This window comes from Eutrigla gurnardus (genome assembly GCF_963514095.1).
Source record: "Eutrigla gurnardus genome assembly, chromosome: 6".
Lineage (NCBI taxonomy): Eukaryota > Metazoa > Chordata > Actinopteri > Perciformes > Triglidae > Eutrigla > Eutrigla gurnardus.
In genome coordinates this window covers 9,264,758-9,290,154 of record NC_139920.1, presented here as the reverse complement: position 1 = coordinate 9,290,154, position 25,397 = coordinate 9,264,758, and the positions used below count along the sequence as shown (strand labels likewise).

The following is a 25,397-nucleotide window of genomic DNA, read 5'->3' as shown; positions in this document are numbered from 1 at the left end:
CTCATACACATGAACAGAGGAAGGAAAATAACTCAGCATGAGGCAATTAGTGCATTTTACAACTTTTCGGCCCTCATGATTTATAGTGACTAGTCAAGTTTTTGTACTGGGAGTTTACCTTAAAAAAGGGGGCAGATGTCTCTTTCCCAATGCAAGTCTACGGGAAAAAAGTATTTATTTTTGTGTGTGAAATGGTATCACATGACAGACATAGAAGTTATCATTTCACTGTTTAGCCACTATGTAAAGTTTGCTTCAAATCAAAGTGTGATTTTCCTGGTGGTTTGGTGCTCCCTCCATTCTCTGGGGATAGTCTGGTGACCAGTTACCCAAAGCTTGATCTTCACATGCTGAATTACACAAGGTAACTACATCATAGGCTAGGATGTGGAAGCATTTTTTTTGGCCCATTTTGTCATAATTGAGGACATTCTGACTAAAGTTCATAGTAAGTTTGTACTCAGCACCGTTCCTGCAACTACAACAGGGCAGCATAACAACAGACTTAACGTTAGCTCTCTTTGCTCCTTGTATTCTTGAGACATTCATTGGTTTATTGTGAAAGTAGATCTGTAAGTGAGAGAAACAGTAAACTCAACACCAGCTCTCATTCCTCTGGTTTGTGTTACTTTCCTTCATCCATATTTGACCCTGCTTCCTAAGTGGCAGATGGTGAGACGGCACATGTTTCCCATAGTGATTCTTCTCACATATTTTACGATACATAACTATTGGAAAGATGAGCTAGCAAAGCCTGAACTTTTATAAGAAGTAGCAGATGCTCCAGCTATAGAGGGGAGGAAAACAAACAACACTCAACTGAAGACGAGACAGCAACAGTCCAAACTGAGAATAAATGTATCAAAGTTTGTTCCTCCCCATGTCTTTACAGCATTTTCAAATACTTTTGGCCAGTTTATAATGAAGTACTTGCATGTTGCACCTTAATCTTGACACGGAAAATGCAAATTGTTATCTGCCCGTAAACTGAATTCCATTTCTCCTGCGTAGACATTCCTGTGTGATTTAATAGGGTCTTCTTATTTCTGTATGGAGATGGAATTGGAAGACAAATAGGATTTAAGGAAACATATTACCTCTTGTCCCTCTCTGAATACAAAGGGCAGACCTTAGTGCTATCACAAAGAAAACAGCTTAGCAGCAGTGCATTTGTTTTCCATTCTGAGAGAGAAGCACTTTGTCTTTCCAATCGTTACCTGTCTGTGAATCAGTTGCTCCATTAAGGACAGCCTAAAGAGGGAGGTGCTGTCTCGGGCTAAATTGCAATTAGTCGGCCTGCAAGTGAGGCTGGCACCAGTTAACTTGGGATATTGGAGTGCAAGGGCCCCGTAATCAGGCTTTGGTCATGTAGAACAATGCATAAAATTAAATTGACATTAATGAATAATTGTGTAATGAAAATGGAGGAGTAGAGTTAATTGCATGTTACAGTGAGTGTAATGCCCAGATAACCTTGTGTCTAATGCTATTCTTAGTCTGACTGCCGAGGCTCTCACCGTGGCTCCTCTCCGCGGGAAGTCATTAAAGCTAGGGAGTAGATAATGCCAGTGTGCCGAAACCCAGAGAAGCTACAATCTTGCAAAGACTTTCTTTCACAGGCTTTTTTTCCTAAGTGGGCTATACCGAAGTCATTTGTACACAGTCTGAATGAAATTAAAGGTCACTAGTGCTACGCATCTATGTCTGGATGGGCTTTTAGAGTGGGGCCACTCACCCACAGGGGCTGTCACACAGTAGAATGAACACCTTAAGATGACTGAGGGCCGGGATATTCGCCACAGATGAAAAGGGCTTGAGTGACAGCTGCTCTGACTAATTCATAAATGTAACCCATGTTGAACTACACCTTCCATTTAAAAATGATTCCAATAATTAGATGCTTTGTTCAGAATTTCATTTTGAATTGCATTCACATTATGAGACTTATCGACCATTTCAAAATGTCATTGACTTCTCCGTGACAGACATATAATTAGACATACAGTTTAATTTGCACTTCCCAACTTGGCGGTCGTGACCCCCTCAGGGGGATGCAAGATAAATCTGAAGGCTGGTGAGATGATTGATTGGATAGGAAAGGGGAACAAAAACATGCTATGCTACGCAAAATTACTTACATTTTTTTTTAGATGTCCAACTAGTTTTCACTTATTTTCTTGTGTATTTATTGCAAAGTTTACCACTTTGGGCCTCTGGAACATCTGGTCTGTAAACTCCTAATACTTAACTAATAACTTCCAAAGAGGTTTTATGGCAAGAATTATATAATTTGCTCCAATTTTAGGTATCAATTTTAGATTCTTGTTGGACCAATTAAATTGTTCCAATGAAATGCCAGGCTAACATAAGCAAGTGTCAGCTGAACGTTCATAAATTGTCAATTTTCCTACAGGCAAGCTTACTGTTTAATATGTAGGATAATGCTTGCAATTATAAATGAATGATGAATGAAAGCTTATTGTTTATTGTAATAACCTGCTTTTAACACAATTGAACCAAAGTACATTTTTGGTTTCACCTACAATTTGTATTAAATGACTTAATTCTTTCCAGGAAATTATTAGGAAGTAATGGACCCATTTCATTAAGTGAGACCTTAACCATCATCACCCTAACGTTGGAAAGCCACTGCTCAAATAATACATAATACAATATAAGCAAGTTCACAAAAGAAAAAACCTGCCTCCATTAGTTTTGCACTCACAAAGGCCTTAGGGGCAGAAAGAAATGTCATAAACTCTGTGTGTGGGCCCATCTGCAGCAGCCTCCCATAGGGAAAATATGTGAAAAGAACTGCAATGGATCAATTTACTAGCTGCTAATTTACCATTGTCTCAGCTCATTAAGCTAAAATGCATCACTAACATCACCTCATCACAGTAGTATGCAATAAATAAAACTAAGGAAGGGATATTATACTAATTTACCTTCATCATTTATAGTAATCGCTGATTTGTTTGCTTATTGCTATTTGTTGTTAATGTACTGAATGACTGAATGCATGTTAACCAATCATCTAATAAACGGACCCTGAGAGAAATTAATATATATGAAGCAATCGCCAAATGTACATTTTGAAACGGTGCATTAATTTTTTCCGACTCCACAATAATCCAGTGTTAATTAGTTTGAAATGAGCTGTCTGTCATTACACATAAGAGATTGCACAGTGTTACTAGGAGGCGAAGACTGTTGAAGCTATAAAGACAGACAGCATGAACTTTCTCTCTGTTTTAGATGAAGGCCATGTGGTGTCTGTTGCACTGACGTGTTCTGTGTGTAAAAAAATCAGGATTAGGTCCAGAAATATGTTCCAATGATGAAATACAACTAGCTAAGGATGCAAAACTAAACCCAGTATTAAAGGGGCATTGATGCTAAATTATGAAAGACCATAGTATTGATAAGCTCAGATGCTATTTTTTCTCTTATCGTCACTTTTCAACATGTTGGTGTAATTTATCATCACACAAAAATGCAGAGCGAAGTCAGCGACCGTGGAAGTGAACTCAAAGATAACCAGAGTTGACGGCAACAACGCTTATTACTGCCTTTCATTTATCAAGGCACCTGTTCGACGAGCAGAAACATGTTGCAAACATGCAGTAAAGCGGTATTTCAGTCTGCACACGCGCTCGTCCACCGCTGCTGTCTTTACACAAGCTATTAGCACAGCCAATAACGAATTGTCAACTGTCTGTGTGTACTTGAACTGTTAGTTTGCACTCACATTTTGGTAAACTTAGCCTCTGGCTGATACAGGAGCCCACCCCTCCCCCGACCAGTGGTACCAGCAGGCAGCCAATGACATCAGGATGAATGGCAGATACTCTCTGATGTCAGTGTTCTTCATTATTTATCCTCATCCTAATATATGTAAAAAGGCAATTATTCACGAATGAAAAGGAACAGATGAGAGTGTTGATGAGAGCAGTTGAATAGATCAAATCTGATCCATCCCTACAAATAGAATAAAGGAGCCCAGCGAGGAGACCTTGTTAGCCTCGCTAGCGTTGTGGTTCTTGGGAAGACAGCATTTGTCTCTCCACCACGTTGGTCCTGACTGAAATGTCTTATCAACCATTGGATGGATTAGCATGGAATGGGTCAGACATTCATGTCTCCCTCAGAAGAACCCTTAACTTTTCATCTCGTGCTATCATTAACATAAAAAAGCCACAGTTTACTTTCATGAACTGAAAATCCACTGTGAAAGGGTTAAAGTCTAAGATGAAAGCATGGACCATAAAGTCATGTCTACAGTAGTTACTTTTCAGGATCGACCTCTGGTGCTGAAAAAGGAAGCCAATATGGGAAGTGCCATACACTGCAGTTCCTCAAATGACCACCAGCTCCTAATGCGAGTCAATCCCCTTAGACCACCATTTTAAACCTTGTTTACAACCTGGTACAGCTGCTTCCCACATTCATAACAACTGTAGGGGGGGGGAGTTTTTATAGAATTCATGATTTAAATTCTGTTGACGCTTAAAGTTGCATAATTAAGAGAGATGTCGCTTTGAGTGACAGGTGGGTGCCATCTCAGGTCACTCGTTATGAGCTGTCTCATCTGCTGCATCACATGGGCAGCTCCACTGTCTTGTTTAATCTCTGTTTACCACTTGTTAATCACCAAAATTATACTGAAGGCAGTTTAAGGGAAACAAGCTCCAAATCACTAGAGCTAGTGCAGACCACAAGGCCCCTGCTTCAGTAATATCAATAAGCATGATGTCACTGTATTTAGTTACACATGCCCATGCTCTTCAGCACTGCTATCTACTGTAGACTATGACCTAGATACACTTACACTAGATACGTCAATCTAGCCCCATGTTAGTAGTGTTTTCATGTCACTTGAATAGCTTTTACCTCATGTTGAGAGCCCCTGTTCAATTTCAGAGATTAACATTCATGTTGATAGTGCACACACATGTACCGTGGCCTGATGTAATGCTTTATATTCTATCGCTGGCAGTTAAGGGACAGCCTCGGGGCCCTTGTGTCCCTTACTGTCTGTGTTACTGTTTCCATGAACAAGTCCTATCATGTACAGCTTTACAATCGCCTTGTTTAGTTGTTAAAAGAAGCAAGATGTCACACTGGAGGAAGTAGGCTCATTAATTGACAGTTAACCACCACCCAACTATTATCCACTAACCAGGAGTTTCCCAAAGTGGAGTCCTCGGAGAGTTCCCAGTGAGTGGAGGAGGATCTTGATGTGAAGATTTGTATGGAGCTTTTTCCCATCTTTGTTTAAGAATCTGTTTTTTCAATTGGAGAGTATGACTCATTGATTTCACGTTCAGAATTTGGAATGCTTTCCCTCAAAACCCTGTCCTCGCAGTCAAGAAGCCTATGCCTGTTGCTTTGATCTGTCAAACTGTCTGCTCGCTCTCAGATATATTGTTGCTTGTACAGATTTCCTGATCTAATCAAAATCCCTCAACCAATAGAATGCCAGGTGTAGTGCTGACTAATGAAATGCCAATGAGCTAGCTTCACTTTCCTTCTGACAGCGTTCAACATGGACACATGGAGTCAAGGACGTTCAAAACCACAACTCTCTAGTGTACCAAACGCTGGGAGAGAAGAAAATAAGTTCTGTTCATGTTGCATTACATTACATTATAACCACATTGTGTCTACCATCGGCTAATATTAGGCTCACTATTTCCTAGCTGTTGTCACTTGCCAGCAATATAATTTTTATTATAGTGTGTTATCATTTGAAAACATAACTAAAGAAAGGTAAGGATAAAGGCTGCAAATAGAAGCATGCAAGCTAGCTGAAGTTACATTATTCACTCACCATAGATTGTTGTAGTTTGTCCGTTTTGGAGATAAAGGCCGCGGGAGCATCAACAGATGCTGAAGGCCATCTTTTTCTTCGTTATAAGACTGCAGGTAAACGCCTTTTAAAATGATATTTCATCTATTTAGTTGTTTTGCACATAGGTGCCTCACATCTGTTCTTTTCATAACAGAGTGAACAGCACAAACCACATGGAATCTGATCTTTTCTATCCTGATTTGGACCACTTTAACATGTGGTCCTAAATCCCTCGACTCTCTGTCAGCCCGCTGCCACTGTCAGTAATCACATTGCCGTCACTCAGTCAGCTATGTTTGCAAATGAGTTAGTGAGAGCAGGTCACAATTCTCTAGATTGGTGTTTAGCTACATTATCATTATCTAGTGAATAACGTAGCTGCCGAGTCTAGCTAGCTAGCTAACGTCACTTAGTGGTACTGAGCAGACGAGTTGGGCTGCCTCCAGCAGATGCCGCAGAGCCAAGGTATTATGGGAAAAAGTACAATTCTGCAGCCTATTCCTCGTGTGAAACACAAACAAGCAGTGAGTAACAGTTTAGCTTTCGCTTTCATGAATGAGACTCCACTCAATTGGATGCAAGGCAATTCAGTAGAGTGCAAAGAAACTTAACAAAACAAGGAAGAGAAAAGTTGTCAGGAAATATTTTAATGTCCAGCCAACAGCCGGGAGCGATACAACTATTTCTGTTGCTTCTTCTTGACTCCCCGATGCTCCCTGTTTTCAATTTCTCTTGTGATACTAAAATAATACGTGACTTTTGTTCAAGGTTGGAAGATACTCTATATGTTTGTTAAATCAGGAGGACTGTACCCGTCTAGTTTACATCCAAGTAGAACAAACTTAATGAAAGTGGCCTACCAAGCTAGATTTACTATATCATTGTTTTTCTCTTGTCTGTGCTAAAAACACCCTCAGCAATAGTGAGATTAAATAATGATGCATGCAAATAATCCCCACACATGAAGGCAGTATTGTAGTTTCTGGGAAGAGATTTCATTAGACGGACACCACCAAAATGTATGAAATAATTAGGCTGGGAAAACAAAGCAGTTACTTCACCTTAACGTTGCTCCAGGCTTCACTCTCAATTGGAGCAGCCCATTGCTTGAGCTCTGAACATGAACTCTGATCCAGTCCACTGCATACTTTTCATTGTCTGGATCCCATTTTACGGATGTCTCAACTTCTGCTGATCTACATAAAAAGATAAATCCAACCTGATCAGGTGGTTAAATTGTTGATGTCAACTTAAAATGTTGATGTATATCATATGAATGAAAAAGTCAGGGCTAAAGTCTTCATGAGTCTAAAAAAAATGTTTGCGGCACACTGAAGCTCACTTCTATGCTGACTTACCTGTCTGAAAGGGAGCAATGAATAATTTGATCACATTTTTCATTTCACTCGAGTGCTGAACAAACAGGAATCTGTGATTAACAGTTTTAATTAGGATTCTAACTTGACAAATTCTTACAGCCTCGCATCGTGCCTAAGATGAATAAATCACTGGCCTGGGATCATCAAGCTGCCTTCTAAGTGAATGTGCCTCGAGATTACTTTGTGATTCCACAAACTGTGAGTCAGCCAAGGCTGAGTGTGTTTAACTAATCCTCTTCCCACCACATGTCAGGTGGAGAAAGTTTATGTCCACTCAATGAGCCGACTACCCTGCTCAGGTATTGGACCCCCAGTGCTCTGCAGTGTTTCTTCTTTGACTCTTGAAAGCTAGATGTCAAAACTGAGTGGAGCCGGTGTTAGTTAGGCTCACAGCGTGTAAGACGTCTGCACACCTGGGTTATGAGGGCACGTTAAAAATAAAGGCAAAACATTTGGGGAGGTAGGGGTTTTATTCAGAGGTTGTGCCTCAGTGCATGTACGGTTCATTCAGGATACTGTCTGTCCAGGTAGTCTGTGAAAACACAAGATTGTTGCTTTTTTCCTAACTGATGTGATTATTTGGTCATCCCATATTCATTTTCATTCATTTTACCTGCATTATTTAGTTTATATATGCACATAGCGGTATCATCAGCAAACAATGTTACATTAACTTTGTTAGTGTGGCATATCATTGATAAAAATTGAGAAAAGTAGTGGCCCTAATGAAATTCCCTGTGTGACACCATATATTTTATTAAGAGAATTTACAATTTAAAATACCTTCAGTTAACTAAAGCAATATTAAAATAAAGCGCAGCATATTTTATACCAATATTTCATGGTTTATTTGATAAAATATACCACTATAATCAAGGAAGACCGCACCAGCCATTTTATTAGTCTGTTTCACACAACCATGTTTATATACAGCATATGCCAAAAATCAAAATCAAGTTTTTTGACAAAAAATAACGTGTAACTTGGTCAAACACCACTCCGATATATTGACAAGAAGAGAGACTACTGGCATTGGAAAATTTAAAATCAATTTAAAAAAAAAAGTAGGTTACGGTAGTTTAATTCCTCAACATAATGTGCTTATAGTTACAGAACATACTTTTTTTTTTCTTTAGTCACTCATCGAGCCTGTGCTTACATGTGCTGCACAGTAAGTAATGCATTAGCCGTGTGGTTCGAGTTGTAGATGAAGATACGCACCATCCCTCAACCCCCCGTGATCCGCCCTTATGCCAAATTTAAACATCAGTAATGTGCACTCATGTCTGAAATTCCATTGTGAAATGTAAGATTTAAATCTTGATGATATGCATCGTAACTATTGTAATCAGACATCCCCAGCATCGCCTCCATTATTAATTGTCCAAAGCATAATGATTTATTGTAGTCCTGCAGAATGATTATTAATTTTCTGGTTGATTATACCTGTGGGCGGCAACAACACTGTTCTGCATATAAGCATCTGCTAAATGAAAAAGTATTCTTCATGTGAATAGATGTCCTTGGAGGAACAACAGCTCATTTTTACTTTAATCAGACATATGTTAAAGTGCTGTTGATTAAGGATACTGTGGCATGCACTCAGAAGGGAAATATGTCATGAAAATGATGTGCTGTTTTCCTCAGACCTCCCAAGAAAAGAAAACTTTTATTACACATGCACTTAAGCCCACGTAACTTGCTCTTTGGAATCATTTGCACGCTGTAACTTGGCAAGTACTTCAGTGCTGCACCCCAAGCTGCACCTGCACCGCAACAAAACCGTACAGCCCCCGTACATCACGCCGGTGTGACACTGGTGGTTTACATTCCAAAGGAACAGCGGAGAGTGACAGGAGTGTGTGCACAATACAAGCTGCTCTCAGCCAGGCAAGTCTGGGTACGCCTGAGCCACAAACAGCAGGCCAAGTTCAAACTTCACTTCAAGAATCACAGGGATCTCAACACTTAGAAGGAATGCACAGGTGCAGACACTCAGCAGCAGACAATCCCAGCTAGCACTTGATCAATTTGACACTTTGCAGAGCTGATGCCAATGACAAGTTCCTGTGGGATGGTGATTGGGCCCCTGCAACAAAAGAAAGGAGTCCATTCAGCTCTCTCTTTCTTTTTTTGCTTCCTCTGGTCTTGCAGTAACCTGGCCTAGAAAATCCCTCTACAATCTCCTGCTCGTTTACAGCATCACAGCTGACGGTTGTGTAATAACACATTTACTCTGATGAGCTTGGCGTTGCTATCCTGTGGCATATTAATCTACCCATGTCCAATTAATCAATGCTGCATCACATGCTGGTGCTCTCACATTCCCTGATATCAGATGACATGTTTTACCTGGGATCACCTTCTGAGAGCAGACATTTCGATATTAGCACCTTTTGCAGCAGTATTTATTAATATTCTGTACTAATCAGCCAGTAGAGAATTTCTGGAGAGCTATATTTGCAGCTTCATTGATCACAAGAGATATCACTGTCCCTCAAATAAAATTTCCCTGGACTTTAATTAACTACATTAGATTAAATATCCAATTAAATAGCTTCACTCATAAAATTAGAAAGGAAGGACATGATGTAGTGTTTTAATGATACTGATTAGGGATGTTGCTTAACATCACTGCAGTCTTATCCTAAATTAGAGATGTATTTGTCTGGAATGGTACCTCTGACACACCGCCACTGAGGAGGGGAGACAGCACTTTGTTCACCCCGTCGTCTCCGGCCTATAAGAGGGAGAGGCAGATTAATTAACAGACCTTTGCAGCCAATGAAGACATGTGGCAATAATCCTGACAAGAGACAGATCTGAAGCCTCTCATACAAAACCAATTTCAACCGCACTCCATTTTTCAAAAGCTCATCAGGGTGAAGAACGAGAGAGTTGAACCTGTGTGGCTGCAGAATTTGTTTCTCTCTGATTGCCTTGTCAGGATATCTTATCCGATGGCAGATGACCAAAACCCCACCCTTCACAGACCAACTCCCCTTCTCTCTCTCTCTGACACACAAACGGCTTCACACAATGCATTCTATGTCTCTCCCACTCACGCACATCCTCTCACAATGTCTTGCACTTCCCACACAAAGTCGCACGCTAGCACAGCCCAGGTTTCAGCCAAGTTCCAAGCTGTCGAGCTTTCCCCTCTCACACAGCGCTAATGCAGTTTACAATGATAACGGAAGTAACGGGGAGATTTACCACTTAGTAATCTTATTAATATTAGAAACAGACGGAGGTTGACAGACGCAGGCTGCTCATGTCTCCACGGCCTTCACTTTTGCAGGATGAAATGACAACTATCACCGGGAGACTTAGCTGTAGCTAACTAATTTATTATGCTAACGTTCGAGAACACCCCCCCCTTCCGTAGAAGCACCCCATTAATAGATGTATTAACTCTTGGCCTTGGAAGTGACGCTGGTTTGAGTTACTACTGTGGGCAAACTCACAACCCCGCAGCTATCTGTCTGACAACAGTTTAGCATTCCGGGGCAACCGGGGTTCCAGCGTAGCCAGCGGACAGCCGGATAACAAATATCCAGGCCAAGACTTCCACTTCCATGCACCATTCATTGTTTGCAGTTCCATTGACAACATTTATTCACACAATACACCAACATCAATACTTTTTGTAGGTGCTTTAGCTCCAGATGACATTTTCGCTAATCTCTATGAACAGATATCTGCCTATGACTTTAAATGCAAAGCTCAATCGTCATCAGACGATAGCTGATTGGTTCCCAGATTGCCGTTCCATCCTCCTTTGCTCTCCACACGGACTGTTTACCTGAATGCCACCAAACCCTACTCAAACTTGATCTGTCAATATTATACAGATTAAAAATGGAGACCAAAAAGCTCCCAATACCAAAATGTTGTCCTGTTGTCCACAGATTCTGTGATCTGTTCATAGAGATGACTCCTTTGAGCAGTACACTGGTTAGCTGGACTTGCTAACACTTGCAGTTTACATTAGAGCTGATAAGAAGTCTTTAATCCAAACTCCATACTTGTACTCTCATATTTTGGTTTTGAAAATGCTTCAGAGATACTCTTCAATAAAGAGTATCTCACTACAGGCCAATACCAACCAAGGACCAACATTGCTATGATTTGGACCATCATTGTTTGGTGGATTAAGTAAACATCACTTCTACTGCCACGGCAAAGATTTACCTCAGATTATTTCTTATTTACACTGCATTGTTTTTCGGTTTTCATTCAAATAGGTGACTCAAAAACTTCAGTCGACTTAAAAAGCGTCAAATAAAAGTCAACAGGAAAATGAAGTTATTTACGTGAAAAGAAAAGACCCCACTCCAGTGATACAATTAGAAGCACATTAAAGTAATGCTACTAAAAATGTGCTGCACGTGCATTAATGTGATTGATCACGTCTGCTTTGGGGATATGCATATGTAACATACTTCCTTTTCTTTCCACCGCTCCAGCTAACCCTCCTCAAGAGAGCCTCAGTGGTCGATGATCCACCCTGACTGCCCAAACACCGCTCCCTCAGGACATTAATTTCCAAGTAGTCCCATGAGTGAGTCAAAAGAGCGAAAGCTCCCTGAGCATGAAGAGTAGGGAGTGAAAAGCACACTTCTCTGATAAAAAAAAAAACACTCTTTTTTTTCCTCAGGGAGAAAGTATAATGGCAAATTAATTTCCCAGAGATTAATTTACAAGGTAAATATTTTAGTGCTAGTACTTATCTTCAAAAAGTGAGAGGATGGACAACTCATCGCTCCCTTCCCCCTCCCTGCTCTCCCTGTGTGTGTTGGAACAGTGAGATGCATGAGGAGTCTAATGAGAGAAGAGATTCCAAGCTGCCTGATGGCTCTCATCAATCACCTTTCTCCTTTGGAGGTGTGATGCCGGTCGGGGGATGGGCCGCGGAGGGTTGGGTGGGAGGGACGGCATCAGGCTTTTAATCTCAATAAGTTAATAGACTTTCTAGTCTGGTCCTGCTAAGTAGAACTTCATCCCTGTTGTTAGCAAACAAGCAGCATGTACACAGGAGACTGTGTCTGGAGCTGCTTGGCATTTCCTCATTACGCAGTTAATTTGCGTTGCAACTGAAATTAGGAGATCTAACTAAAGATGCGCTGATAACGTCCAGTTATAGGTTACTAACTACTGAGTTTAGGAAAACAAATCCAGATCTTTACTGCAGCAGGTAAACATGCTATAGTTCCTAATTTAGTCACTTCTAAGCCACGCAGGATGAAGTACGATGACAATAAAAAGTGATAATTAAAAAGAATGGATTAAACAATGTGTTTGTCTGCTCTATAGAAAGCTGTGTTAACGTTAGCATGCCTTGCTACCTAACGCTGGCTTTTTTTCTTGGAAAAGTGAAATATATTGTTGCAAAATACAAAATCTAAAGCCTGAATCCATCTGCTGTGTTGAATGTTTTTCTATAGTTAGTACCAAGACTGTGTTTTTGCTTGGGACCTCTTTTATTGTTGTTACCTCATTCAAGCACTTAGAGGCCGTCCAGACGAAGCAAAACAAACTTTTTTTCTCAGTTTTGCCTTGGCGTTGTTTCAAGAAAATCTGCGTCCAGATGAATCCACTGAAAACGATTCAGCGCGCTGTAGTACATATTCCAGGCCCTTATGTGGTGCTGTTTCTGCTACAAAAACGCAGAAGAAGAGACGGAGCTTGACCGGATGTTTGCCATTGCTATGGCAACACGTGAGTGTTACGGCTAATCTCCGCCCGACCACCCGATCAATAAACACCCATAAGATGACAATTTGGCACGTATAAATAAAACCAACAATAAGCATCAACAGCCGTCACCCTAAGGACCTTGACGAGGCGTTGTCACACGTTGGGATGAATTAATTAGACAAATAAATGCCTACATTCATGGGAAGTTAGCTAGCGGTTGTTTGTTAGCATCGTAATAAAGTAGCAAATCTGCAACTTTTTTCCCGGAATATCGCCCCCCTCTCTCGGCTCCGTTTTTTTTCATACAGTGGCCCTGATACGCCGTCGTACAGACGAGCAGAATATCTGCTACGAGCACGGAGGCCGCCGTTATTGTTGTTGTTTCGAGACGTCGCGGGGGAAGAAGTCAGGCTCGAGGGTCGAGGAGCGGGCCGATGACGTCAGCGTATTCGTTTTCGCCGTCCACACCAAAACGATCACGAAACGGAGGGGTGCCGTTTTTTTCTTTTCCACCCTGAGAGCTGGTTTCAAAAAAGTGTGTTTTCAGGCCGCGAAAACGCCGGATTTGTATGGACGGAAGGGCGAAATGCACAAGACTTCTGCATTTACGCACTTAAAACATTTTCGTGTGGACAGGCCCTTAGTAAGCATGGTACCATGTAGCCTATTTACCCATCAAAAACATATTCTAGACTTTATTTATTTATTTTCATCTTCAAACAAGTCAGCTGAAAACATTAAAAAGTCGATCACAGATTCAATTTTACTTAAATCAGAGCTATAACATTAATGATCTAGCTAGTGACATCTGTTCTAATCCATCAGTAGCTTTAGATGGAAAAGGTGAAAGCCACTTGCTGAAAATGAAATACCTGGCTTTGTCTGAAATCCAGGACACATTGTTTCCAAAAACAGTGGTCAATCTCCCTCTGTTATCACTGTAAACTGCATAAGTGCCTTCCTTGAAAGCTGATAGCAAAAGTAACAACATGGACATAAATTGAAAGTCATACAGTGTTTGATCTGACTACGGTGTGCCGTGTCATTCTACATCTGAGAACGCTGAAACGTCTTTGTTATTAGTGTTGGATACATCATTCTGTATGTTAGTCTTTTAAATGGCAGGTCACACATGTGTGACCATGACTTTATAAGGATAATATTGTATTTGTGCCTTTGTCCCCTTTGCCGTAGCAGTGTGACAGCTCCGCTTAATTAATTATGTCCATGCTGGACTACGTGTTGTGGTTGTGCTTGTGGAGGGAGAGGGGGTAATGTGGAAAATATGCAGAAAATGTATTTGGGTTGACTGTCCAGCTATTAATAATGATTGTGTTTGGATAAATAGTGCCCTACTTTCAGAATCTGTGGATCTAAATATTCCCAATAGGCTGCTTCCTTCCTGTATTGATTGATTGGTATAGTGCTTAAAGGTCATAGTCATAAAACATCAGGATGTAATTAACACACTGTGATTTTAAACCAGTGGTTAATGCATTGCTTGTTGACTTTTTAAGTTATAGCTCACTTCTCACTCTGCTGTTTGGATTACCATGTGTTATTTGAATTTAAGATTAGGTGCAGAGGAAATGTAATTTGGTGTTCCTCACCAAAAAGGGGCAGGTAGATCTGCCAGGCCTGTGATACATATCCTCATATAGTGTGTCTTTAATCATGGTTTCCTTCAAGGAATAGATGGACTATTGTGTCTCCTTTTCCTCTGAACCTCCAGCCTCCAAAATACTAAAGCCCTGCTTACATTCCATGCAGAGTCACGTGTGGACAAGACGGATGTGATGGTCTGTCTCCTTATGGTTTCTTTACTCAGCTTCTTCACAGACAGTTCATTTGGCTGAGGCAATACAATGAACATATTGAGCTGCTTTTAACCCAATTCAAACTGGCTTGGCCTTGATATGACTAAAGGCTGAGGTCCCGCTGATGGATGCGACGCTAATGGCTTCATTTAAATGCGCCTTTTCAGGGTTGTCACCAAAATGTGTTCAGTGTCTTTCCACCGAACCTGAAGGACTGACCACCACATTAATACCTATTTTTAATAGCTTGTGTTATCAGTTTCCATGTCTAGATGACAAAAGAAAACCTTGTGTGGTAACACATTCACTCTGTTATTGCCATGAGAGTTGAGTCTATTCATATTTCTTCTCAGATTGAAAACACGTGTTTTTGGTTTGTGAGGACATTTATCTGAATGTCTGAGCTGTTTTTTGGGAGGGGGGCAAAAAGGATGGATTAAGCTTTTACATTTTTTTCTTCCTCTCTCATTACTCGTGCACAGAAGAAACTGGATTTCACTCTGAAACCAAATGCAAAAGGATTTATGATATAAGCTTTTAATTTATATATGAATAATTTTTATTTGGTAGAATTTCTGATTGAATTGCTTCTGAATTATCGGTTGCCACGTTAAAAGTGAAATGAAATAGGCCATTACATCTTAAGAAAATCTGACTGTGAACCTGATGTCAACTCATCCAGATTGTTTGAAATGATTTTATTTCGTTGAGCGGATTGGCTTGACAAAGAATCAGTTTTACTGGCTTGTCGGTCTCAAACTCAGTGGATCCAGTCGGACAGGATGGAACATGACATTAGATATACAAATTCCTTGACTGTAATGTTTATTTGACAATCCTGACTATGCGTCCATAAAGACGGTTCACAATCTAAAAACTCAAAACGGTGTTTAGTTTTCCTTTGGCTGCGCCACTGGGCAGAGAAAAATCACCATGAATGAACTCTATGAGTGGAAACCACAACCCAGTAATTTAATCAGAGCGACTTAAATCAAAGGAGGCAAAAGTTCAGGATCTGAATGCAATGAAATGTTTCGGTTCCTTAGAACCTACTGACATAGCTCACTTGTGGAGGAGCAAGCTGAGAGAGAAAGGGCTGAGTAATGAAGATGGATGCATTCTGTTATCAGCCAGCCACTTACTGGGGCCCGATGTAACCTTAAACATTGAGGATAGCTCAGTTGCACAAAGAATCTAATTAATGAATTGCAGCCATGAAAGGGGACGAGGCAAGTGTGCATTTGCAGATGGATTCCAGACACTAATCAAACGTTGTTCAAGTGGTTTGGTTTGTCTCCAGAGCAAAGCAGTGTTTGGCTGCAGATTTAAGGCAATGTTTGCATGCTGGCACGATGACTGCATGTATGCTTCAGTATTTTTATGTACCTGTGTGAGAATTTTTATTTGTTTGCTTATTTTGAGGGTTTTATACAGTTTTTGAAGTGCCATGCCACAGGTAAAAAAAACAGAAGAGGTTTGAGGTTGTATTATTAAGTTTATTTTACTCCCCATTATGGGTTCACACTACGATTATTGAGACTTCTATATGGTCAACCTGTCCTCTTTTAATTGTTGCTGACGTAGCTCAGTACATATTAATTGTTTTAAGCTGAAAACACACTTTAAAACCCAAAGGCAACAAGGGTTTGTGTCCCCATACACATTCAGTGCACATGATATTATAATGGTAGAATTTAAGGTGTAAAACTTTTGCCTTAACATAAGATAATGTTTTATCAGTCGCACAGTGGGGGGAATTTCAACTGCTACTATCTGTCTACTACTTAGACGGATGACTTAACGACTAAGTCTGGATCCATTCTTCACTCGTTTATAATACAAAGTTAGACGCTGATTAGGCCAAATCTTTTCACACTTGGTAACAATTTCCACAAGACTAAGAGCCTACATAGACAGGTTCCAGACCTCTAAATGGCTTCAGATTTAAATAGGCCAGGCCTTAAAGCCCATTACTGTCGGTTCCAGCCGGTTGGAGAAACATTTGACCAATCAGAGCTTTGTAGGCATATCAAGAAAGGTTCAGTAATGTTTTACATAGCTAGCTGCCTTGAGCTACATCCATAACAACTAACATCCAAAAAATAATCACACAACCAGCTTAAGTTAGATTGACACAGCTGTTCAGGTTGTTGTAAATCAATTTAATAATCAGGTTTTAATTGTCAAAAGGAAATGATCTGCCTCTCTCAAGCACCGCCGCAGGTTTTATGTCCTTGAAAATGATGTCGGTGGAGCTGATACAGCAAAATAAAAAAAACCCATCCTCACCAGAAATCTGCTTTCATGAATGCAGTGCTTTAATGAGAGACGTGAAAGGAAATGGTTATGATTATCGGGCTAAGAGCAGCCATGCTAGCAGCGTTATGAGGCAAGGCAGGTATTAGCCAAAATGCTAATGGATGCATGCTAACAGGGCCAATGTTAGGAACGTGGCAGGTAACGCTAACCACGGTCACCATCGTAGGTTTGCATGTTAGCATGCTAACATTTGGCAATAAGGAGCACTTAACAGACTCTATTTGGGGCTGATGGAAATGTCATTATTTTTGCAGGTATTTAAACGTACGTATTGGACAAAGTGAATGTTGCGCTGACTGAAACGTCGGGGATCAACAGAGTTCTTGAAGTTCATCTTAAAAGGGGCTTTGATGAGGGATCCATAAAGCCACACTTGCAGCGTGACTTTAATTATATGAATGCATCTAAAACTGGCACCATTCTGATGAATGCTAAGTCATGAGCGTTCTCTCCTCTCTCTCGTCCAGTACCAGCTCCAGAGGAACTCTCCATGGCGCTCGGTGAGCTTCCAGCGGCAGACGTGGCTTGTGCTGATCACAGCGTTTGCTTTGCTGGCTCTGGTACCGTATGTTGTTCACTGCATGATGACCGCCTTCACCAACCCTCCTCCTCCCAGCACCTTTAAAGTGGCAGCAGCTTCCTTTGGTCTGCTGACAGAGAGCCTGCTGGTCAAGTGAGTATTTTAGTTTTTACTGTATGTATTAACCAAATCTGTACTTTTTACGTTTATAATAAAAATCGAGGGCAGCTGATGACTGTGCAGCCACCACCATGTCCAGTGATCCAGATTTATTACTTGTATTTAGGTAGTTTCACTTTGATGTTCGATCGTTTTTTTCCTGCTCCAAACTATTTTGATTATATTGGCCTTTAAAAACCCACAATCAGTCAACCTCTAATTAAAACACTGATGACAGATTTCTTCTCTGGTTGTATCCTGTGTTAGATGTGTTTTCATCTGCCATATGCAAACAGTATTTTTAATTAACATGTCATTTTCATGTGAGTTTCAAGAGTGTTGAGTGTCGTCGTCATGCAAATAATCATCTCTGAAAACAGGCTGTTGTCTGACCCCCCCCCCCCCCCCCCCCCCACACACCCCCCCTCTTGTTTTCACTTGTGCTTCTTTCCCATTTTGATATTGCTAATTGGATTGATGCCTGTGGTACTGTAAACCATTAGTAAATTAACAGTCTGTTTTTATCAACATCTAGCTTGTAAATAATGTATTAGATTTCTGGCATAAACAATATCTACTCTGTGATTAGAAAGCAACATATGGCTGATACTGTAATCAGATTACAAATACAGGTTATGTAATCTGTAATTACTTAAAGCAGCACCCCAATCAGGCGGCACATTTCTGAAGGATGCCTACTGGATTACTAAATAATAGTATGTTTGATAATAATGTGACATGTTGACCGGCCGTAGTCAACTGAATGCTGGGATTTAGATGAGCTCCCCTGCTTAATAAAATTAACAGTAACATGTGATGGGAGAAGTGAAGTGATGTAACCCTCCAATCAACCTAAACTGCTTTTCGTGCCAGTAGCAAAATTAAAACTTTGTGTTCTACATCTGTCCTTCCTCCAGTATCTGTCTTAACTAAAATAAGAGAGGCTGTTTGTAATTAACTCAACAAGGCTCGTAACTTTTTTCCCCATTAAGTGCAAGGAATGTGGCTAGTGAACTGGTAATTAATAAATATGGTTGCACTGGTAATGTGCTTCTGCATCATTATGTTGTTGAAGCCCTTATACACGCTCGTAATGAGCTGTAATTTTATGACAGGAAATTGGTTTGTTTACAACACATTCAGCAGCTTCAGACGAGCTGCATTCTTGGCAGATCTCGGCTGCAGGTATCCACTCATAGCTTAAGTTGAAAGAGGTTCAAATATGTAGTCATGCTAACAGTTGTACTGTTAAAATACTAACACTTTGTTAATGTGCATGAATCATTCATTAGACTTTTATGTTGTTTTGAAGCTTCAACGCCTTAAAGGAACAGTTTGTAGCATTTCATCTATTAGCAGAAATGGAATGTAATCTTATTAACTATTCTTGAGTGTGAAATCATCTGAAAGTAACAACTGGTGTGTTTCCGTTAGCTTAGAATGAGCCTTTTATACATTTACCACCATGTTTCTAAAGTAGCCCAGAATGGACAAACCGGACACCGGCTCAGGTTTTCACGTAGCTCACCGTACTTCTCTGACACGCTCGACACTCACTTGGTTTCAATCTGCAACCTCACTGCCATCTGCCATCAAATCCTAACCACTGCATCTTTAAATGAGTACTGTAAAATCATTCCTCAGATATGTTGGATCATTATATCCTCTACATTTGCCCGTCTGTTGAACATGCCACCTATGACACTGGAGGTATCCCACTGCACTGAACAGGTTTCCTGTTCACTGATGCTTACATCATTACTGGGACAATTGGAAGGTTGGTGGGCCTCATAGATCAGTGCCCCATGGTGCTTGTGCAGCCTGGCATGTGCCAGCCTCCTGCTGCCCCCTGTCAGGGTGCATCTCAGTCACTCGTCACCCCGAGGGTGGAAGCCCTCATAAGGAGCAACCCCCCTCATCTCTCTCCCAACACACGGCCCGATTGTCTTTGAAACAGAAACGAGACAAAGATAAACAAGTAAACACTTCAGAATGACCTTTAATAGTGGTGAATGTGTACTCGTGTGTATTACACTGATGAAATGCTAACATGCAATAATTCCACTCTGCTGGCAGCGGGGCTAAAGCGTCTTGCTACCTCACAGTGAAAGAGCCGCTTTGTCTCTGTTACCTGTTGTCAGTTGCCATGACTACGATGCTTCAGATGCTAGTTTTGCAATTAAATTGTTCTCTATTCAGTTTCTTTTCACCATAATAAGATTGTATGGTCATTTCCAAACTTTCTTTCTCTTCTCTTCTTTTTTACAAATATTCTATATATTTTTTTATCATCAAGAAATTCCATGAAATCACCAAAACCAACCTCCTACTAATTAAGTATCATGAACACCACTGTAGTTTATTTTGATTCAATCTCACATCTCACACCGTCCTGCTGCTGTAAATGAATGTCACCAAATATGTATTAATCCACAGATGAAAATAGTCCCCAACAAGCATACTGTGTATTATTGTTTGAGTTGAAAATTACTGAGCCTTTTTATAAGAGTGAAACTAATAATGTGTGACCCATTTCACAATGGACTTTGTTGACAATTAGAAACATATTGAACAATATCAGACTAGTCATTAGCAGTAATAAGTGTATTTCTCTTGAGTTTTTTGTCTTTCTTTAGTTTAAAAGGAAAGTAAGTTGTCCTGCTATTAGAAAGACGTTCATATGTTTTGACAGAAAAGCAGGAAAAGAATTTGCATCATGTGTTCTTCCTCACAGTCCACTTACAAGCTTCTTTCAAATAAATCCATCGCTCTCCGCACTCTGGCTTCCTTTCAACAATTTGACACCTCCAAAATAATCGTGTTTTCCCCCTCCTCCTCCTCCTCGTTCTGCAGGTCTGTCATTGGACACATTCACAAAGTCACATGACGTTTGTCAGGCTTGAACTGCCTTTCAGAAGGCTGTCACACAACATGCGCCCTCTCCTTCCCTCACTGTCAGGGCGAGAGTCGGGCCGCTGAGAGAGTGCCCTGACCATGCAGCTCTGCAATGTGAATTTTTATATGCCATTGCCTGGAGGTTAGAAACTCTCATTATGCCGTGTTAGATTTATTAAAATAGATTATGGAAATGTTAATTAAGTCATTAATTACATTATTTAAGCAGCATTGACAGATAAGGGTGTGTGTGTGGGGGGCTGGGGGGGTGTCGAGCTCCCTGGGTGGTTTAAAAGGATGTGATTGGTGACAAGGGACACTGTGGAGATGGCGTCTAACTGCTAGCGCTGACATGATACAAAGTGGCCTCCACTGCTCTCTCACCTCACGCTACTGTCTACAGCAGTTTGCAGAGCTGCCTGAGGACGAGTAGCTCGTCGCCCTTTTGCAGATAGATAGAAGTGTACACAAGGGTACAAATGTACTTTTATTGATGTCCAAAGTACACATACGTTGAGAGGATTTGGGGACAGAGAGAGCACAGAGCGTGCCGAGTTTATGCATTTTGCATTCTGCTTTGCATTTTCTTTTGTGAGCATTTGGACAAAGCATTCGCCATGACATTTGAGCAAAGGCCTCAAACCATATTTCCAAGTTGCTCAGAGGAAAACACAACGGCACAATTGCAAGATGAATTACCCAGGAGTTGATACTATGGACTCTCTTATCTGTTGACAGTTTAGTTACCACGAAGCACAAGAAATGTGTTTTCCAATTCTCTGAGAATTGAGCTTTTCTTTGTCCCATCAAACCTATATTAAGGAAGGGAAAATTGCTCCGATCGCACTTGATAACAACAAATGATAGATGTTGTAAACAAGCAGAATGCTTCAATTCTGATCTGAGGCATTGATTTGCCTCAGCAGACAATTACTATGTGTGCTGAGGTTATGCATCCAGTCAATCTGCTGGGAAGGTTTCTTGTTGCTTGCCGTCCAGTCTATTAGTTTGGTACAAACGGTTCATAAAGACCTTAAACTGTTTCATAAAAATGTATAATTAACGGTTAAAGTTAAACAATGAGCATCGGTTCTGATTCCTCAGGTCCCTCATCAGGTTACTCGGCAGTACTGGAAGGTATATGTCTTCATATTAAGTGGCTACTGATTGTAGGAAATTATACAGTATGATGGTGTCCAACCACCTCGGAGTCAAGCTATCATGATTAGCGCCTACATCAGCCTATCTTATTCATTTCTGAGAGTTAGTATGCACCAACATGAACAGGCACATAATAGCACTTAGCCCCCCACACGACTAAACATGCAGATCTTTCCTGTGTGATAGAAGCTTCACTGTGAGAGAACAGAGTACCACACTTTGCCTTTTTGTAAGATCTTGATCTTTTTTTTTTTATATCTTTCAGTAGAAAATCTATGCACACTCCTTCTAAACGCTGCCCACATCACGACGAGGTTACCAACCTGTTGGCCAATCACCAGACAGGCTGTTAAAACTCTGTCTCCTAAAAGTACATTCAAGTGCTATTAATGTTATCAATGCACTGAGGAAACATTTACATTGAACATATCTGCAAACTGTTAAATGGTAACATATGTCATTTGATCCTTACCATATGTGCTCCTCACATTCTCAGCATTTTCATGGTTCTGTTTAGGTGACTGGAAGCACTTGGTTAAGGTCAGGGGAAGATGTTGGCCTTGAGTACAACACATGTGAAACTCTCATCTTAACATGTTATATTTTGTTTATTTTGTAAATAAACTCTCAAATCAACATGCTTCTCATCACGAGGAAGCCAGCATTGAGTAAAATGTATACTTTTACCATATTGTTTCAGGTTCTGATACATAAATATACATTTAAAAATGAAAAGGTGTGCAAGTAAATTCAAGTTTAGACTCGGCTCAGACCCAGTTGTTTAATTTAATTTGACAAAATACCTCCACTTGGACACCTGGAGAGACGGTCTAAATGGACTATGGTTTAGGAATGCACCCATACTGACTCAAAAAGCTGGATCGGGTACTTAGTATCAGCCGGTACCTAAATCGGGTATCAGTATTGGGACTGAAGATGTTGTATCGATGCAGTGCTAGTATGGATACATCGTATCAGGAGGCCAAGCAGCACCCTGGATTCAGTAGTAAATTCCCACATAATCTTAAAGGCCCTGACACACCAATCCAACGGCTGATCGGCGTCAGAAAAGGAGTCGGAATGATCAGTCTGCTCCCGTCTCCCCGACACGGTCAAAAAAGTGCCTCCCACACACCTGAACGACTACCGACTTGAGCGTACGTTCTGCGCTTGCACGAGAGGTAATCCATAGGTCCAAGGTCTCCATAACAGCAGGCGGCGCTAATCTGTATTGTCGCCCAAAAAAACAAGAAAACTGTAAATGACGGAACATCTCTAGACCAAAACACAGAGCATGCATGCGCATGTGTTGTCATCGTCTGCGCTTCATCTGGATTGTTTACCATCATCGCATCTGGTCTGCTCGTTCACTGATTCGCTCGTCAAGGGCGAGCACTCCACCAATCAGATCGGTCAGACTGAACGACTTGGTTGTGGAATCGGCTGAAACGAACGGCTTTGACGACGTCCGATGGCACAGAACACCGAACAGACTCGTCACCGATGCCGGCAGACTGTCTGACAGCCGATAATCGTCTTGGTGTGTCAGGACCTTTACACTCAGTCAATACAGAAAGGAACTTCATAATGAGATTATGATTATTATCGTAGCAAAGTCATTTGGTTTGAGTCAAAGTGTGAATGCTGTGTTGATCTGTGGTGAGTCCCGGAGTCTTTCTGTTTCCTCAGGTGTCTGTGCAGCTACCTCAGCACTCGTTACCGGCAGGCTGAGCAGAGCTCCTTCACAGTGCGGCCCAGAGGCTTTGAAGAGGACAGAGCCAGTCCGGCCCACTGGGACCGGTCCGAGGCCTCAGCAGCGGCAGGTCACGCTTCATTGGCGGCGAAAGTTGACGAAAGGAAAAGAGATATTTCCAAGAGCGTATGTCTCAGCTTTTTCTGAACCACTAACAGGAGGAGTTTACAGAATACAGGATGAGAGTAAATCCTCGGGGCATTACCCATTTAATATATCGCATCAGTATATCAACGTGGCATTTATGAGATCTTGCAATTTAAAACCTGTTTTTGAAGTGCCAGATATTCTTGTTTTCCTCTGTGTCAAACCCTTTTACTCTTTATTCAGTGGGTATATTCTCACTTATTGCAAATTGGTAATAAGGAAGCTAATGCATGAAGCCTGCATGAGTGTGTTCAGGCTCGGGGAGAAAAAAAGCCTGGAATCACTCCCTTTCTTTAATGATGTCCACACAGAGACAATGGGGCGCCGCTCTGATTAGTGTCACCTGTCCTTGTGCATCTCATCAGCTCCATTATGGCTCCATCTCCCATGCTTCTTCTGCTAATTGAATAGCCTGTGAAGTGGTGACGAGGACGGGGGCGAGAGCAACGTCTGTCCCGCTGCTGCTTAAGAAATGAGATTGAAGCTTCCCAGTGAGACGCTACTGTAGTTCTTAAAACGTAAACCATTATCTTAGAGATAGAAAGGGTGCCAACAAGTCACCCTCATCTTACATTACCATACAGATTATGTTCATATATAACAGCTCTTAATCAGCATCTCCTGTATGTATTTAAGGAGGGGATGCAATGCTGCACTACGCATTTATTTAGAATATCAGAAATATGGGTAATGTAACAGTCATACCTAGTGTAGAAAATTACTATCTATCCATTAAAGAAGCTGGTTATCTTAGCTTAGCTTAGCTTACCGCAAAGACTGGGGGGGGAAAAAGCAGGAAATATAGACTGGCTCAGTCGAATGGCAACAAAATCCATCTATCAGCACCTTTTAAGTTCACTAATTGATATAATTTTTTTGTTTGTTTGTTTATTTCATAGCGAAACCAAAGCTTGAAAACAGCAATTCACTGTTTTGCAGGTTATGTACTGGATCAAACTGTTCCTATACGATTAGGAAACACACCATGGTGGAAGGATATGACAGGCATTATTCTATGTTTTATATTGTCAACAAGTCCAATGAAAACTGATGATTTTGGATTCATTTCAGAGGCCTGACTGTGCTGCTAACCTTGTGCTCACCGAGTTTGTATCTCTTGTAGTCCTTATAGTTTTATGTGGACTATGTATAGAAGGCAGCGACCTTCTAACACAGAATCCCATTCATTTAGCACAAGAGTGGGTTGTTTTTTTTTACTTTCCAGCATTCCTGCTGCCTGGAAAGTCTTGTTGAACAAGTCAGCAGGACTTCCTGGACTTCACACTTGTTTTCTCTTCACTCACTGATATTTCAGGCTCGGGTTAATAACCATAAAATGCCCAAAGAGAAGAAAGAAACGGGGCTTAACAACAATCAGAGCTGACATACATGATCATAGATTAGCAAATCCAATAGGAAGCAGTGTATCTTTAGTGTTTGAGGTATCCGCCATGGGCCGTTTGGGCAAATCACTCTGACTGAGTAATACATGGGGCATGGATGCGGTGCAACACGTCTGCTGCAGCATACCTGCATCCATTATAATAGCTGAAGCTGCCTCAATGACAACATAAGCCACTCGATCCCTCACAGGCATCACACTTTGCACGGCAACAGGTAAAAACTAGGTCGAACTGTGTAAAAGGCAAGTACACTCTGTTTAAAAAGGATTAAAGATAAATACTTAATTTCA

The 25,397-nt window shown here is 40.9% G+C and overlaps 1 protein-coding gene across 1 annotated transcript in view; it reads left to right on the top strand.

Moving 5' to 3' along the window:
- LOC311014498 (uncharacterized protein) overlaps positions 1-24,485 on the top strand; it is a 68,097-nt gene extending 43,612 nt beyond the window's left edge. Inside the window, exons 4-5 of the mRNA XM_084011131.1 lie at positions 17,537-17,742; positions 23,494-24,485. Coding sequence (XP_083867257.1) covers positions 17,537-17,742; positions 23,494-23,704 — 417 coding nt within the window. The 3' untranslated portion in view covers positions 23,705-24,485. The remainder of the gene's footprint in view (positions 1-17,536; positions 17,743-23,493) is intronic.
- Positions 24,486-25,397: the final 912 nt, after the last annotated feature.